General features: G+C 39.9%; 1 protein-coding gene across 1 annotated transcript; it reads right to left on the reverse strand.

Moving 5' to 3' along the window:
* Positions 1–410: 410 nt before the first annotated feature.
* On the reverse strand, positions 411–11535 carry SMU1 (smu-1 suppressor of mec-8 and unc-52 homolog (C. elegans)). The gene is made up of 11 exons (XM_009707659.1): positions 11332–11535; positions 11072–11224; positions 10403–10513; positions 9359–9487; positions 7990–8109; positions 7446–7562; positions 7115–7242; positions 3357–3483; positions 1902–2069; positions 1470–1622; positions 411–812 (listed from the first exon to the last, which is right to left on the reverse strand). The coding sequence occupies exons 1-11, from the start codon at positions 11524–11526 to the stop codon at positions 714–716; spliced, it is 1500 nt and encodes a 499-aa protein (XP_009705961.1). The 5' UTR covers positions 11527–11535; the 3' UTR covers positions 411–713.
* Positions 11536–11592: the final 57 nt, after the last annotated feature.

The raw sequence follows: 11592 nt of genomic DNA on the forward strand, positions 1-11592 counted from the left end.
GCCCACATAATAATTCCTTTGAGCCTGGAACTGAAGTACAACAACAGAAAAATAAAAGACAAAAAAACCCAAACAAACAAAAAACCCAACTGCCACATTAGGTAGCTTTATAGCAGGAAGTGCTGGGAATGGGGAAGAATAGTTTCGTTCCAAGGAAGCTGTGTGACACTACTTAACATATATAATTGGAAAGATTATAGTGACAATTGAACACAGCAAAACTCACTGGACTAGAAAAGCCTATGCCTTCAAGCTGAGGACAAAGTAGCCTCATCTGCATTCCAGGAAAACTGTGCCTTTGTTTAAGCAGGGGAGAAGAGTCAGCTTTCCCATTCCACATAATTCACTCAAATAAAAAGAGCATTTTACTGTATTCTAGGAAGTCAGCAACCACTTGTAAGTGTGTATAGTTCCTAGCTTGTTCAACTTTTATAAACACTGTAGGAAGAGTACAGACTTCAGGAGACAGAAAAAACACTCTCACTGAAGTTGCTTCAGCTACTCTGGTAAAAATAAAAGTATTTGAAATTAGCTGATGCTCTATTTAAGCATCAACCTACCTAACCTTAGGTAGAAGTAAAAATGTCATTCTCTGGAAACCTGAACAGAAAATTAAGCAAATATCACTCTCTGTGCATTTAGACCTTGTTAAAGCACAAACACCAATAACCTGCAACTAACAGGCACACTTCATAGCTCATAGTAAAATCAAGCTATGGCTTCCAGAGCTTGAGGAGGCCATCTTCACTGTAAGTGGCAATCAGGTTCTGGTGGGGGTGATGAGCAATGCCAATGACATCTTTTTCATGAACCTAGAGAATAAGCAGAAAGATGCATCAGAATATTCTTCCTTTAGCACACTCAAGCCAAATATTCTCTTCAAACAAGCACTAGAGGAAAGCAGGACTGCGGTTTAACATGCTTTGTGCATACAGCAAAAGCAGAGGAACATAATTCTCCTCTCCCCATATTAAGGTCTAGTTGCGAACAATTTTTGTGACATAGTAGTTACTTCTTGTCAGGTGAGGGGAGGTCCAGTGAAGGCTTACATCCACTGAAATCCATGACATCTAAGTGTTTCCCATTAAATTTAGACATTCCAGCTGGTATTCCTCTTTAGTTTAATCCAAGGCAAATTAAGCCTGACAGCTTTAAATCTGACAGCTTGGTCAGATTCTCCATCAGCTGGAGCCCAGATCAAGACATGCTATAGTTCAAATAAGTTTGAACCAACTCATTCTTGGTTTGGCAGGCAAACATTTTCATAACTTTTAAAATTAAAATGGTTCTAAAAATACCTAAAGGCATTCTACAGCCAAGTGTTCTGGAATGCGTTTGTTACCAACCATGGCTGCTAGAGGTGAAAGATTCTTTGGTAGGAGACTTTTCCTTATGGACTTCATAAGTAACCAACATTTAAATCATCCTTGTGTTTAGAATGCTGCAAAAGCTTAAAGCTAAGAACTTACAGTCAGAGTTCTCTCCAGCTTGCCGGTCACTGTGCTAAAGCAATACAGCACAAAATCTTCACCAACACAGTAGATCCATTCACCACGAGGTGAAAGCGCACAGCAGACAAAGTCACCACCTTCTCTCTTACCAGAGCTAAAACTTCTTACAATCTGTAAAGATACCCCCCCAAAATATTTGGCATGATTAAAATGCAGCACATCATTGCTATTTTCAGGGCAAAAATATTTAGGCAGTACTAAGATCTCTCCATAGCTGCAATTGCTTTCTGCAAGTCAAGCTGTTCTATAACCTGCGTACAGAACAGTTTGTCATGAAAGCAAACTGGAGAAATCAGGTTTAAAACCCAAGGCTAGGTTATTAACTAGGTTTTCAGTATTCCTAAAATGACTGAGAGAGAGACTTGAAAGGACATCAGTAAGATCACATACTTGTCCTTGCATATTCATAATGACGACTGTATTCGATCTGTTGCAAACAACAAAATGTTCTGGGTTCTTAGGCAGCAGAATGACACTGTTCACAGTAATGTCTGTCCCAGCAGTGCTGCCAAGAGATTTGAAGGTGTTTGAGCACTCTGTCGTCTTCACATTCCAAACCTAGTATGAAAAATAAATGTAAAACAAATTAGCTTTAAGAAATAAAACAAAAATGAGCTGATTCAGGATACAGGATTCAAATTTTTAAGGCTCCTGAAGGGAAACATGAATTCCAAAAATTGTAGTTTATAACAGATTAAAAGAAAAAAATCATCACATCTATTTTGAAGTGTGGACACCATGAACAATTTCTCTACAACTGAACTGAAAGTGAAATTTCCATTATCCAAATTCAGCCTGGCTCCCTTTCATTAAGCATATTCCCTGAGGGGTAAGTCCAGACTAGCTGTCAGCTTTTAGCTGGTATCTATGAATATATGTGCAGCCTCTGCACATGCAATTTGCCTTACACACAACAGCCACAAAAATTGCTGAAAAAGCACAGCCTCCCTAGTATCAGTGGGAGAGATGTCCCAGCTGCTTCAGGCTCAACACCAGGCTGTTTTAGCTGTTCAGAAGCACGAAATGGAACTGTTTGTTTAATATTTAAAATGAAATGTAACTCACCATCTGTGGATTATTTTTGCTGTTTACATATTAGTACAATCAATATGAAAGATACTACCTTCTTATGCTATCTCATGATTGGGGCAGTCTAGCACAGAGTGCAAGTTTGAAGTAATGCCCCATTTAGTATGAACAAAATCTATTAAACTCTCCTATGCCACATCTATGAAGCACCCCCTATGCACTGCTTCAATGCCCTACTTAATGTAGCTCTTTCTGTATTCACTTATTTATTTATTCTTAGTCAGTAATGACCAGTACACAACAATGCTTTACTCCTCTTAACTACTACACACTGAGAAAGACAGCCACTCTTTGCTGAGACTAGACGCCAAACCTATCACTTCTACGATCAGTTTCATTAATGTTAGGCTACCTAGCTTACAGGGCAAGGGACTCCTAAGCACCAAGAAATAAACAGGTGTCCAACACAGTAAGCAAGAAAATGCCATTATTTCAGGCAAGGGAATCCCTACGTTCCAGGACAAGAGGTGGCACAGTTGAATCTATTTCTAGAATAAAGCAGGAACAGGCAGGTAAGCACTGCACTTATGTCTTTCTTTCATAAATATAGCAGAAACAGGCTCTGCAGCAGTCTAAGCACAGTCTGAAACTTCGCCAGCTCTCATTTACACCAACCTACTGCAAGGGTCACAAGCAGACGACTTGTCGCAGATAACCCCAAGTCCTTCTCCAATGTCTGCAGCAGTTATGGCAAATCAGCTACAACATGCAAAGAGTCGGAATGTGTTATTTACAAAGGGTAAATAACCTTCTTACCTTCACTGTGCCATCAGAGGATGCACTGATAATATAGTGGCCATCCTGGGTAAAAGTAGCTTCATTGACGAAGGAAGAATGACCACGGAATTCCTTTAAAGTTTTCCCAGATTTTAAACCGTGAATCCTGTCAAACAACAGAGGACACAACTGAGTAAGCAACTGAGGTAGTCTGAATCACCCTCTGGCTTCACCATAGTTTAAAGAGAGATACCTTTGATAGGCAACGATAAAAAGTCCACAAACTATAAGTCTTTGTCACAAGCCCCTTTCATCAAAGACTTTATGTGTTTCTGTGAAAAGCTTAGTGAAATACCATCAACCTTCAGCCTCAAGGACCTGTATGTAATATACACTATACATATTAGAAGATGGGACCATGAAATGGGAAACTATGAAGATGACAAAATAAAAATTACAGAATTAAGTTTGAAAGTTTCTAATCCAACAGATCCCTCAACTTTAAGTGAGGTCAGCTTGCTCAGGGCCTTGATCAAGGCCTTGCCCAGATAAGAAAAATTCTTTCCTTATACCCAGCCAGAATTTTTCTCTTTTGCAAGCTGTTGCCATTGCCTCTTACTGTGCAAATCTGTGAAGAGTTTGCTCATTCATCTAAGAGGAAGTTACATTGCTAATTTATGTCAGCCTTAAATTTTAGTACCGACTGGCTACAGAAATCTGTTTTTCAAGCAGAAGTCTGAAGCCTTGAGAATGAAATTCCTTATTCCATTTGAAGCTTGCTGTCTTTGATTCAATAGCCAACCTTACGTAATTTCAATTAAAATGCTTATGCTATAGTTCATTTATATCAGGACTTAAACAGATTAAGATGTTTTGTAATGCCTGTTAACTGTTCAGTTGCCTCCAGATCCATACATTTCTTCATTTTCATCTAAAGCAGTACCATTAGTACCACTGGGTTTTACAGTACAGGCAAAAGCCTAAAGCTATTAAACATATTACATAATCCCATTCAATTAAACATAAAACATATACAGTCATCAAGCACTGGATCAATCTGATTCACAACGTAAGTCCCACATCGTGCAACTCAATTTTGAGAAAGACAGATAGGGACATTGGAAACCTTGACAAACCAGACAGATGGACTGAGAGAAACCTCATGATGTTCAGAACAGACTGTTGCAGAACCACCTCAGGCATCAGAACCAACTCGGGGATAACCACCTGCAGAGGCAGTCTGCAGCAAAGGACCTGGCAGGCCTTGGAGAGAACAAAGTGAAAGCCAGCAGTGTGCTGTGGCATTGAGGAAACCCAGCCAAGCACCAGATGCATTAGGAGAGGCACAATCTGCAGATCAAGGTTCCCCTCTCTACTCGGCAATGATGTAGCCACCTCTGGAGGACTGTGTCCAGTTTTGGACCCCAGCTAACAGGCCACTAAGATGGCCAGAGGGCTGGACCACACAATGCACGAGGAGAGGATAAGAGGGCTTGGTATGTTTAGCCCAGAGAAGTGAAAGTTCAGGAGCATCTAATTGCTGTCTTCCTTGTAGACAAAAAAGTTTAACAAATTACCATTAAGTCAGAATAACCTCAAAGAAGAAAAATAACTGTGAACCAGCCAAAAACTGATCTAAGCAGCTTTTAGCTTCAGCAAAGTGTCTGCGCAGCAACAGAAGAGCTTTGTTGCAAACCAAAAAGTGTCAGGTAATGTCAAGTTTCTTCAGTTTAGCCCAAGCACATTAAGAGGGATGTACTTCCTTGGATTTTCTGCAGATAGACCTCATATCCAACTGCTAGAACTGAACTGACATACTATCAACTTGCTGAACTACACTAACTGGACTGCGCACCAAAGCAACTCCAAAGTTTGTAGAAAGCCTCAACTCCCATTCCTGGGTTCCAAAGACCCCAGCTTGCGGGCCTTCAACATAATGAACGGTTTCACTGCCCAAAAGGAATGCCACAGACATTGGGAAATTGAACTACACAGATTGGTTAAAAAACCCACAGCTCATACCCCAAGGCAGTGCTGGTGCTATGCAGCAAGGGATGGTTTGCAAAAGAAACAGAAAGAATTCCCATACCCAAAAGCTGAACTGCAGAGATAGCCTGGAAAAATGGGAATTACCTTTTGGCAGTGAAGAGAAAAATGATCCTGACTCTATTGGTCTATTTCATCACTAAAAGAAGCTTTCTTCTCTTGTCAGCATAAATGTATAAACCATCTGGCCACATGACTTTTCTCTAACAGAGATTCCAAAACAGTACATGTCAGAGAATCACACAATAACTTAGGCTACAAGAGACCTCAGAAGACCTCTATTCCACTGCTCTCCTCAAAGCAACGTCAACTTCCAAGTCACTCAGAGTCTTGTTCAATTTAGCTTTGAAGGTCTTCAAGGGCTGAGATCCCCCCCTAGCCTGACCCAACTCTCTCAGCACTGTCCAAGCATTGCTCCTTTCTCAAGTGGAATAAAAGTTTTTCTTTATATACTATCAGAATTCCACTTCATGGAGGTTGTCCCTTGTAGGAACCGTGCACTTGAGAAGATTTGGCATTGTCTGATCTATGACCACCTCTAGATAAGGCAACTAGGTCCCTTCTCAGCCTTCTTTTCCCAGGCCAATGAGGTCAAGCCCTCTCAGCCTTCCCTTATGCACCGTGTACATCTGAAGAGATACTCAGATCAAAAACCAGCACCCTAAAGCACATGAAAGGCTGTACTGCCATTTGCACGTACAAATTGCAAGTCCTGCTCTTTAAGTTCTCAGGGTTCATCAGCCTGGCTGTCTTCCAGGGTTGGATCTCTAGTATTCCATGTTAGACTGCTGGAAAGAATAGATGCTCAGAAACTATCTTCTTTGGGTCCTTCCTCCTCTTGTTCCCACTCTAAAGGGAGTTCCCTGGATCCAAGAGAGAGAGAGGGGTGGATCTAGGGGTTGGGATTACAGAGATGGATTCAGGGTGTCAGTTGGAACAAGAGCCCTTTTATTATAAGAGCTGGCAATGCATGACTTAGGCAGCAGCAACACGATGCAAAGTGATTGTCCCTGAAGGTGTAGGGATGGACCTTATCTCCTCTGACCCACATGCAGCTCAGGGACACACAGACCCTTACTGAAGACCACAGCAGAGCCATGACTATTGCTACTTGAAATTCCCAAGCACTTTTGGAGTTTTGGAAATTTTGCTCTATTCAACAACTATCAGAAGGAAGCAGAGAAGATGCACCAAAATACTTAAAGCTGCTCTCAGATTATTTCTTCAGATAGTAGAAAAAGAAAAGCCCATGACACTGCTTCACAAGGAAAATAAACTGGATGGAACCAACTACCATCATGTCAGCTATTAAAGTTAGTGAGTATAATTAGACCGTTTCAAAAAATGTCATCATCCTGTTATCCTCAGATCTTTTTTACCCCAAGCTTATTATAAAAAAATGTTATTTTTGAAGGTTAACACAACTATTTCTTAAGCTAGGATTCTCCCAGAAAGAAAATGCGCAAGGTCAATGTAAATGACAATAGAGCGGAAGAAATACTGTGCCCCCAGCCCTGGAATAATGCAAGTTAAGCAAGATGAAAGGTCAAACTTTCAAACTGTTCCTCTACAACCCTCAGCAGCCATGCTCTCCTATTAGTATTAAAACTCCATGCAAAAGGATCAAATACCAGGTAAAATGAATCTATACCAGGTAAAATGAATCTATATTCATAAGTTTAGCTGCTTAATGTGAAAATTCTGGGTTTTTTTCTCCTGCACTGTAGCTCACAAATTCTCAGTTTATTTACCTGATTGTCTGATCAAAAGAAGCACTAAGAATTTGGCTGCTGTCCTTAGAGAAACTGAGGCATGTAACACCTTTACTGTGTGCTCGTTCAAATCTTCTCAGACACTGACCACTCTGGATTTTCCACACCTGAAGAGGAAACAGCAAATGAAATAGAGGTGGTTACTTTATCATGAGATCACAGCAGCTTAAACATCAGAGCCAATACGTATCTGTTTCTGAGCCACGCTAAACTTAATTCATTTTTATATGGAATTGCAACATTACTGCAATTGCAAGAGAATCTTTCTGGTCATCACCTCTATCAACACACCGTACAAAAAGATACGCACCTTGATCTTTCCATCTTGTGCTCCAGTTGCTAGCATTTCTGTATCTCTACTGAAGCACATGCACAGCACTGCATCATCCATCATCATAAAGTTATCTTGTGCCTGGTACTTCAGATCCTAAATGAAAGCAGATCCACCAGTCAAAATAGTGAATTCAACGAAATATATTTTAAGGCAAAATGCAAAAGTACTAGCAGTTTTAACTTGAGTTATATTCTATAACCTATCATGAAGCAGACCTCACAGCCTTATAATAACAGGGAAGTGCTATTGTCACCATTTTAGAGGCAAAACCAATGATCTAGAAAGGTTAAAAAACCATTATCGCAGAGGGAAGTCTATGACAAATGAGACAATTAAACCCATGTAAAGATTCCAGACCAATATTTGAATTGCTCAAGCACACATCCTTTTCAGCTTCACAGTCCCCGAGAAATTAAAACCAACATAAAGTATAATCTCAAAGAATACAAGTATTATCTAAAAGAATAAAACCAGGTGCTCTAGACAATGAACCATCCATATGAAATAAGGTGCAATTTACCTTCCTAATCTTTCCAGTAGTGAAGTTCCATACTTCAATGAAACCATCGACAGAGCCAGTAACCAGATACTGTCCGTCTGGGGAAAACCGAGCACACTCCACATGCGACTTCTGCCCAAACTGGTTTAGAAGAAAATATAAATTAAGCCCAATAAGCAATTTAAAAGAAGCAACTCATTAGAACAAAACTGTTGTCTCATTTTGCTGGCAAAAATATAATGTATTCACAAAATTAACGTTAAGGTACAAAAAACCTCACTGTCAATACCTACAAACTAGCACTTCAAAAACAAACAAAAACCCCTCCCTTTGATCTGGTAATATCTGTGAAACTTATATCAAACACTCCATGATTACAGCAGCAGTTGCAATGGTTGTCTTAATATTTTTGGGTTTGCAGTGAATTGTGTATATTAACAAACACCTCTCCAGTACCCAACATATAACCCTAGCAGACTTCAGAAATTTCTGAAGTAGTGTAAGTTGCTTCACTTGGAATGATGTTTCTCCATTGAAATTTTCAGAGAATGTTTGGTATTTTTTATATACAATTTTTAGATTTAAAAATTTTAAACACAAGTGATCATGACAACTAACTACATAAAATAGTTTTCACTAATCAATACAAAAATCAAAGATCAGTACTGGTGAACAAAACAAGTTCTAACAAAGAGTTTTTACGAAGCTGCTACTGAACATAAATTGATTTCAGAAGTTCCAACTCATGACTTCTGAAAAACATTATCTTCTGTTCATTGTGAGAACTCGTAGAGCTACTACAGTGAACTAACACTTCTCACTGTACAGAACTGCTTGGTGAAATAGAAAAGCCTTCACAGGAGGAAAATGCCTATTCCACATTTTGAGTGCTGCAGGACGACTATGTCATTACAGCACAGTTTTCTTTTTCTCTTCAAATCTATATGATAAAATCCTTAAAAAGGAGATACTGATCATATTAGTAGACATGGTATGTAGTAGTTCATGCTAAAAACTTAAGTGGTGCATAGAAGTTGAGGACACGAGTATTTCCTTCCACAAATGAACAAGGGTACTACACACGTCACTTCTGAAAACTGAATGATTCTGAACTATGAAGTGAAAGAAACAATTAATACATTTATCACATTCACAAATAACCACGAGTACCCAATCTTGTTAAGGGATCTCATTTCAGAGTCTCACAAAAAGCCTCCTGATGACATAAAGCATGGAGAAGAGGGGGGGGGAAAAGAGAAAAGAGAGAGGGGGTGAAATTACTTACAAAAAGGGGAACACAAGAATTCAGAAGGTTTACTCTCATCTCCCAATATAAAGCACAGGAAAGAATAAGAAGCAGTAACACAAACAAAAGCAAACACAACATCACCTTAATATGTCTGCTCAGTTGTGTGGGGAATTTTTCTTCTTCTACGTCTTTCACAGCTGCTTTACCTCTGAACAAGTCGATTGTCATACCAGGAGGAAGCAGGCCCTGATGCTGCTGCCACTTCAATGCCTTTGGAGGAGTTGAAACACATATCAGTAGGTATCAGTTAACATACATCTTCCTCATCAAAGCCTGCTTCTAATTAACACAATACAGGAATAGTTTCTTGTACCCTTACAAATTGTACGCCTGTACAGCGTGAGACAAATACACTGCAAACAATCACCTGAAACAAGACTTACCAGATTACACTTCCTAACTCATGACCACAAACAGAATAGAACATTATCCCCAAATGTTTTTTACAGGTGAGAATGACTCAGGCCCACTCTTCTCATTCTACCTTCAGTATGCAGCATACAGTACATACAAGTGTGAATTCAATCTTGTGTTAATTTAAACTACCTGACATCTTGTCTATTTGCTTAGAACTGCATATATTAAAACTAAAAATGACACATAATCTTTCTTGGAAGGCACAACTGAACTTCATTCAAAAGACAGAATCTTATACAACCCCTTCAGCAGACAGCTGGCTTCAGCCACAGGACATGCCTGTTATGCACAGAGAATTTATCTGGCATATTTACAAGCTTAAAAAGTAAGATGTAAGCCATAAAACAGCAAAATACATGAAATACTGTCTGCATCGAGTACCAATGAATACATTCCGAGAATTAAAAAAAGAGTTTTAAGTACAACAACAGAAACAGTGTGTTAGTATGTACTTCCAAAATAATCTTCTCTATGCACTGAGTATTTATCCTATGGGAAGAAATCTACCACTGGAGTGCTGACCTTTCCTACAACTGCTAAATCCTTGCCAAATAGAGAAAATACAACTTTTAACTATACCACATGTGAATGTGCAATACTTAACCTTTACTTTTATTGAGCTGGAAAATCAACTACATCATAGTTACTTTTATGCAGCAAAGATCTACAGAAACTGAGATAGCTACTAAAATATTTGTCAAGAATTACCTGCCCCAACAACGCCATAAGACGAGATGGAGGTACCACGCTGACTTCTCCAGCTAAAGCTTGTGCAATAGCAGCTCTCCGCTTCTCCTTGCTACTTCCATCTGGGTATGCCTAGACAGAAATTATTTTTATGTTATTTTTATGAAGCAATTCTTCTAAACTATTTTCCATAAAAACATTCATTGCTCTGAATCGAAGCCCCTTCCAGATTAACTTTCTATTAGGCCTTCAAAACACTGTCTACCTTTAACACCAACCCTTGCAACATTTGGGATACGCTTTCACTAAGAATATCAGACTGACATAATCAGTCAGAACTAATGCTTTGTTATTATAGCACATTTTATTTACAAAATGTACATTTTCTTCTAGATATATAAGACAGGAAAAGTGGGGCACAGATGTCCTGTGGCAGGCTACAGGTATAAATCCCCAAACTCCCACCTGCAGTATACTTCAAAACCACTGCTCTGCTGCCTTGTGGTCAAGCATTACACATCATTTCCCAAACACTTCACAAAATCATCAAACTGGGAAGGTGCACGTTCTCACCCCCAGAATGGAAAAGAATGACATGCTGTAAGCTGTTAGCAACTTGTTAGCAACTTGTTAGCAGCTACAAGTCACGCAAGACAACATCATGAGGTCTCCAGGAAAAGCATAACATACCTCACGAGGATCAAAGTAAGATCTGGCCAGAAGGTTTTCGAGGTGGATGTACCGCTCTGGCTGAGTTTGTTTGAGCATGATCATTGGATCTGTTTGTCTCAGAAGAGACCTGGCAGCACCTAGTTCCCGGAGTTCAATCAGCTCCAGCACAACCTGCATCAAGAGACAAACATTTACATCAGCAAAGGATAAGTGGAAAACACCAGAGAGGGGCTTCCACCCAGACCAGAAAATTCCGTACGCAACCTACACTCACTCACCTGCTCGTAGAGATCAATGAGGGTCTTGTCGGGCAGCTTCAGTGACTGTATGGCTTGCAGCACTGTGTCCCAATGCCCACTGTTGATGTCAGCCACAAAGCTCTCAATACTGTCCACAGTGTTGAGAGACACAGTAGTTTCCTCCTGAAGAGTGGCGAGGGCTCTGTGGAGGCTGTTCTCCTTCAGGTACTGCATGATCAGCCGGATCACGCTGCAGGGGAACAGCACGCAGTCATGGCACCAGCCCCACGGGCTACCCTT

This window comes from Cariama cristata, unplaced genomic scaffold (genome assembly GCF_000690535.1).
Source record: "Cariama cristata isolate BGI_N322 unplaced genomic scaffold, ASM69053v1 scaffold29379, whole genome shotgun sequence".
Taxonomy (NCBI): Eukaryota; Metazoa; Chordata; class Aves; order Cariamiformes; family Cariamidae; genus Cariama; species Cariama cristata.

What these genes read in the sequence shown, in the direction of transcription:
- SMU1 (XM_009707659.1), bottom strand. Translation starts at nt 11,526, where the DNA reads ATGCAGTACCTGAAGGAGAACAGCCTCCACAGAGCCCTCGCCACTCTT. An exon ending in CCTCTGATGGCACAGTGAAG is followed by an intron (nt 2,070 to 3,356) that starts GTAAGAAGGTTA and finishes TTTTCATACTAG; the next exon opens with GTTTGGAATGTGAAGACGAC. An exon ending in TTATGAATATGCAAGGACAA is followed by an intron (nt 1,623 to 1,901) that starts GTATGTGATCTT and finishes GTATCTTTACAG; the next exon opens with ATTGTAAGAAGTTTTAGCTC.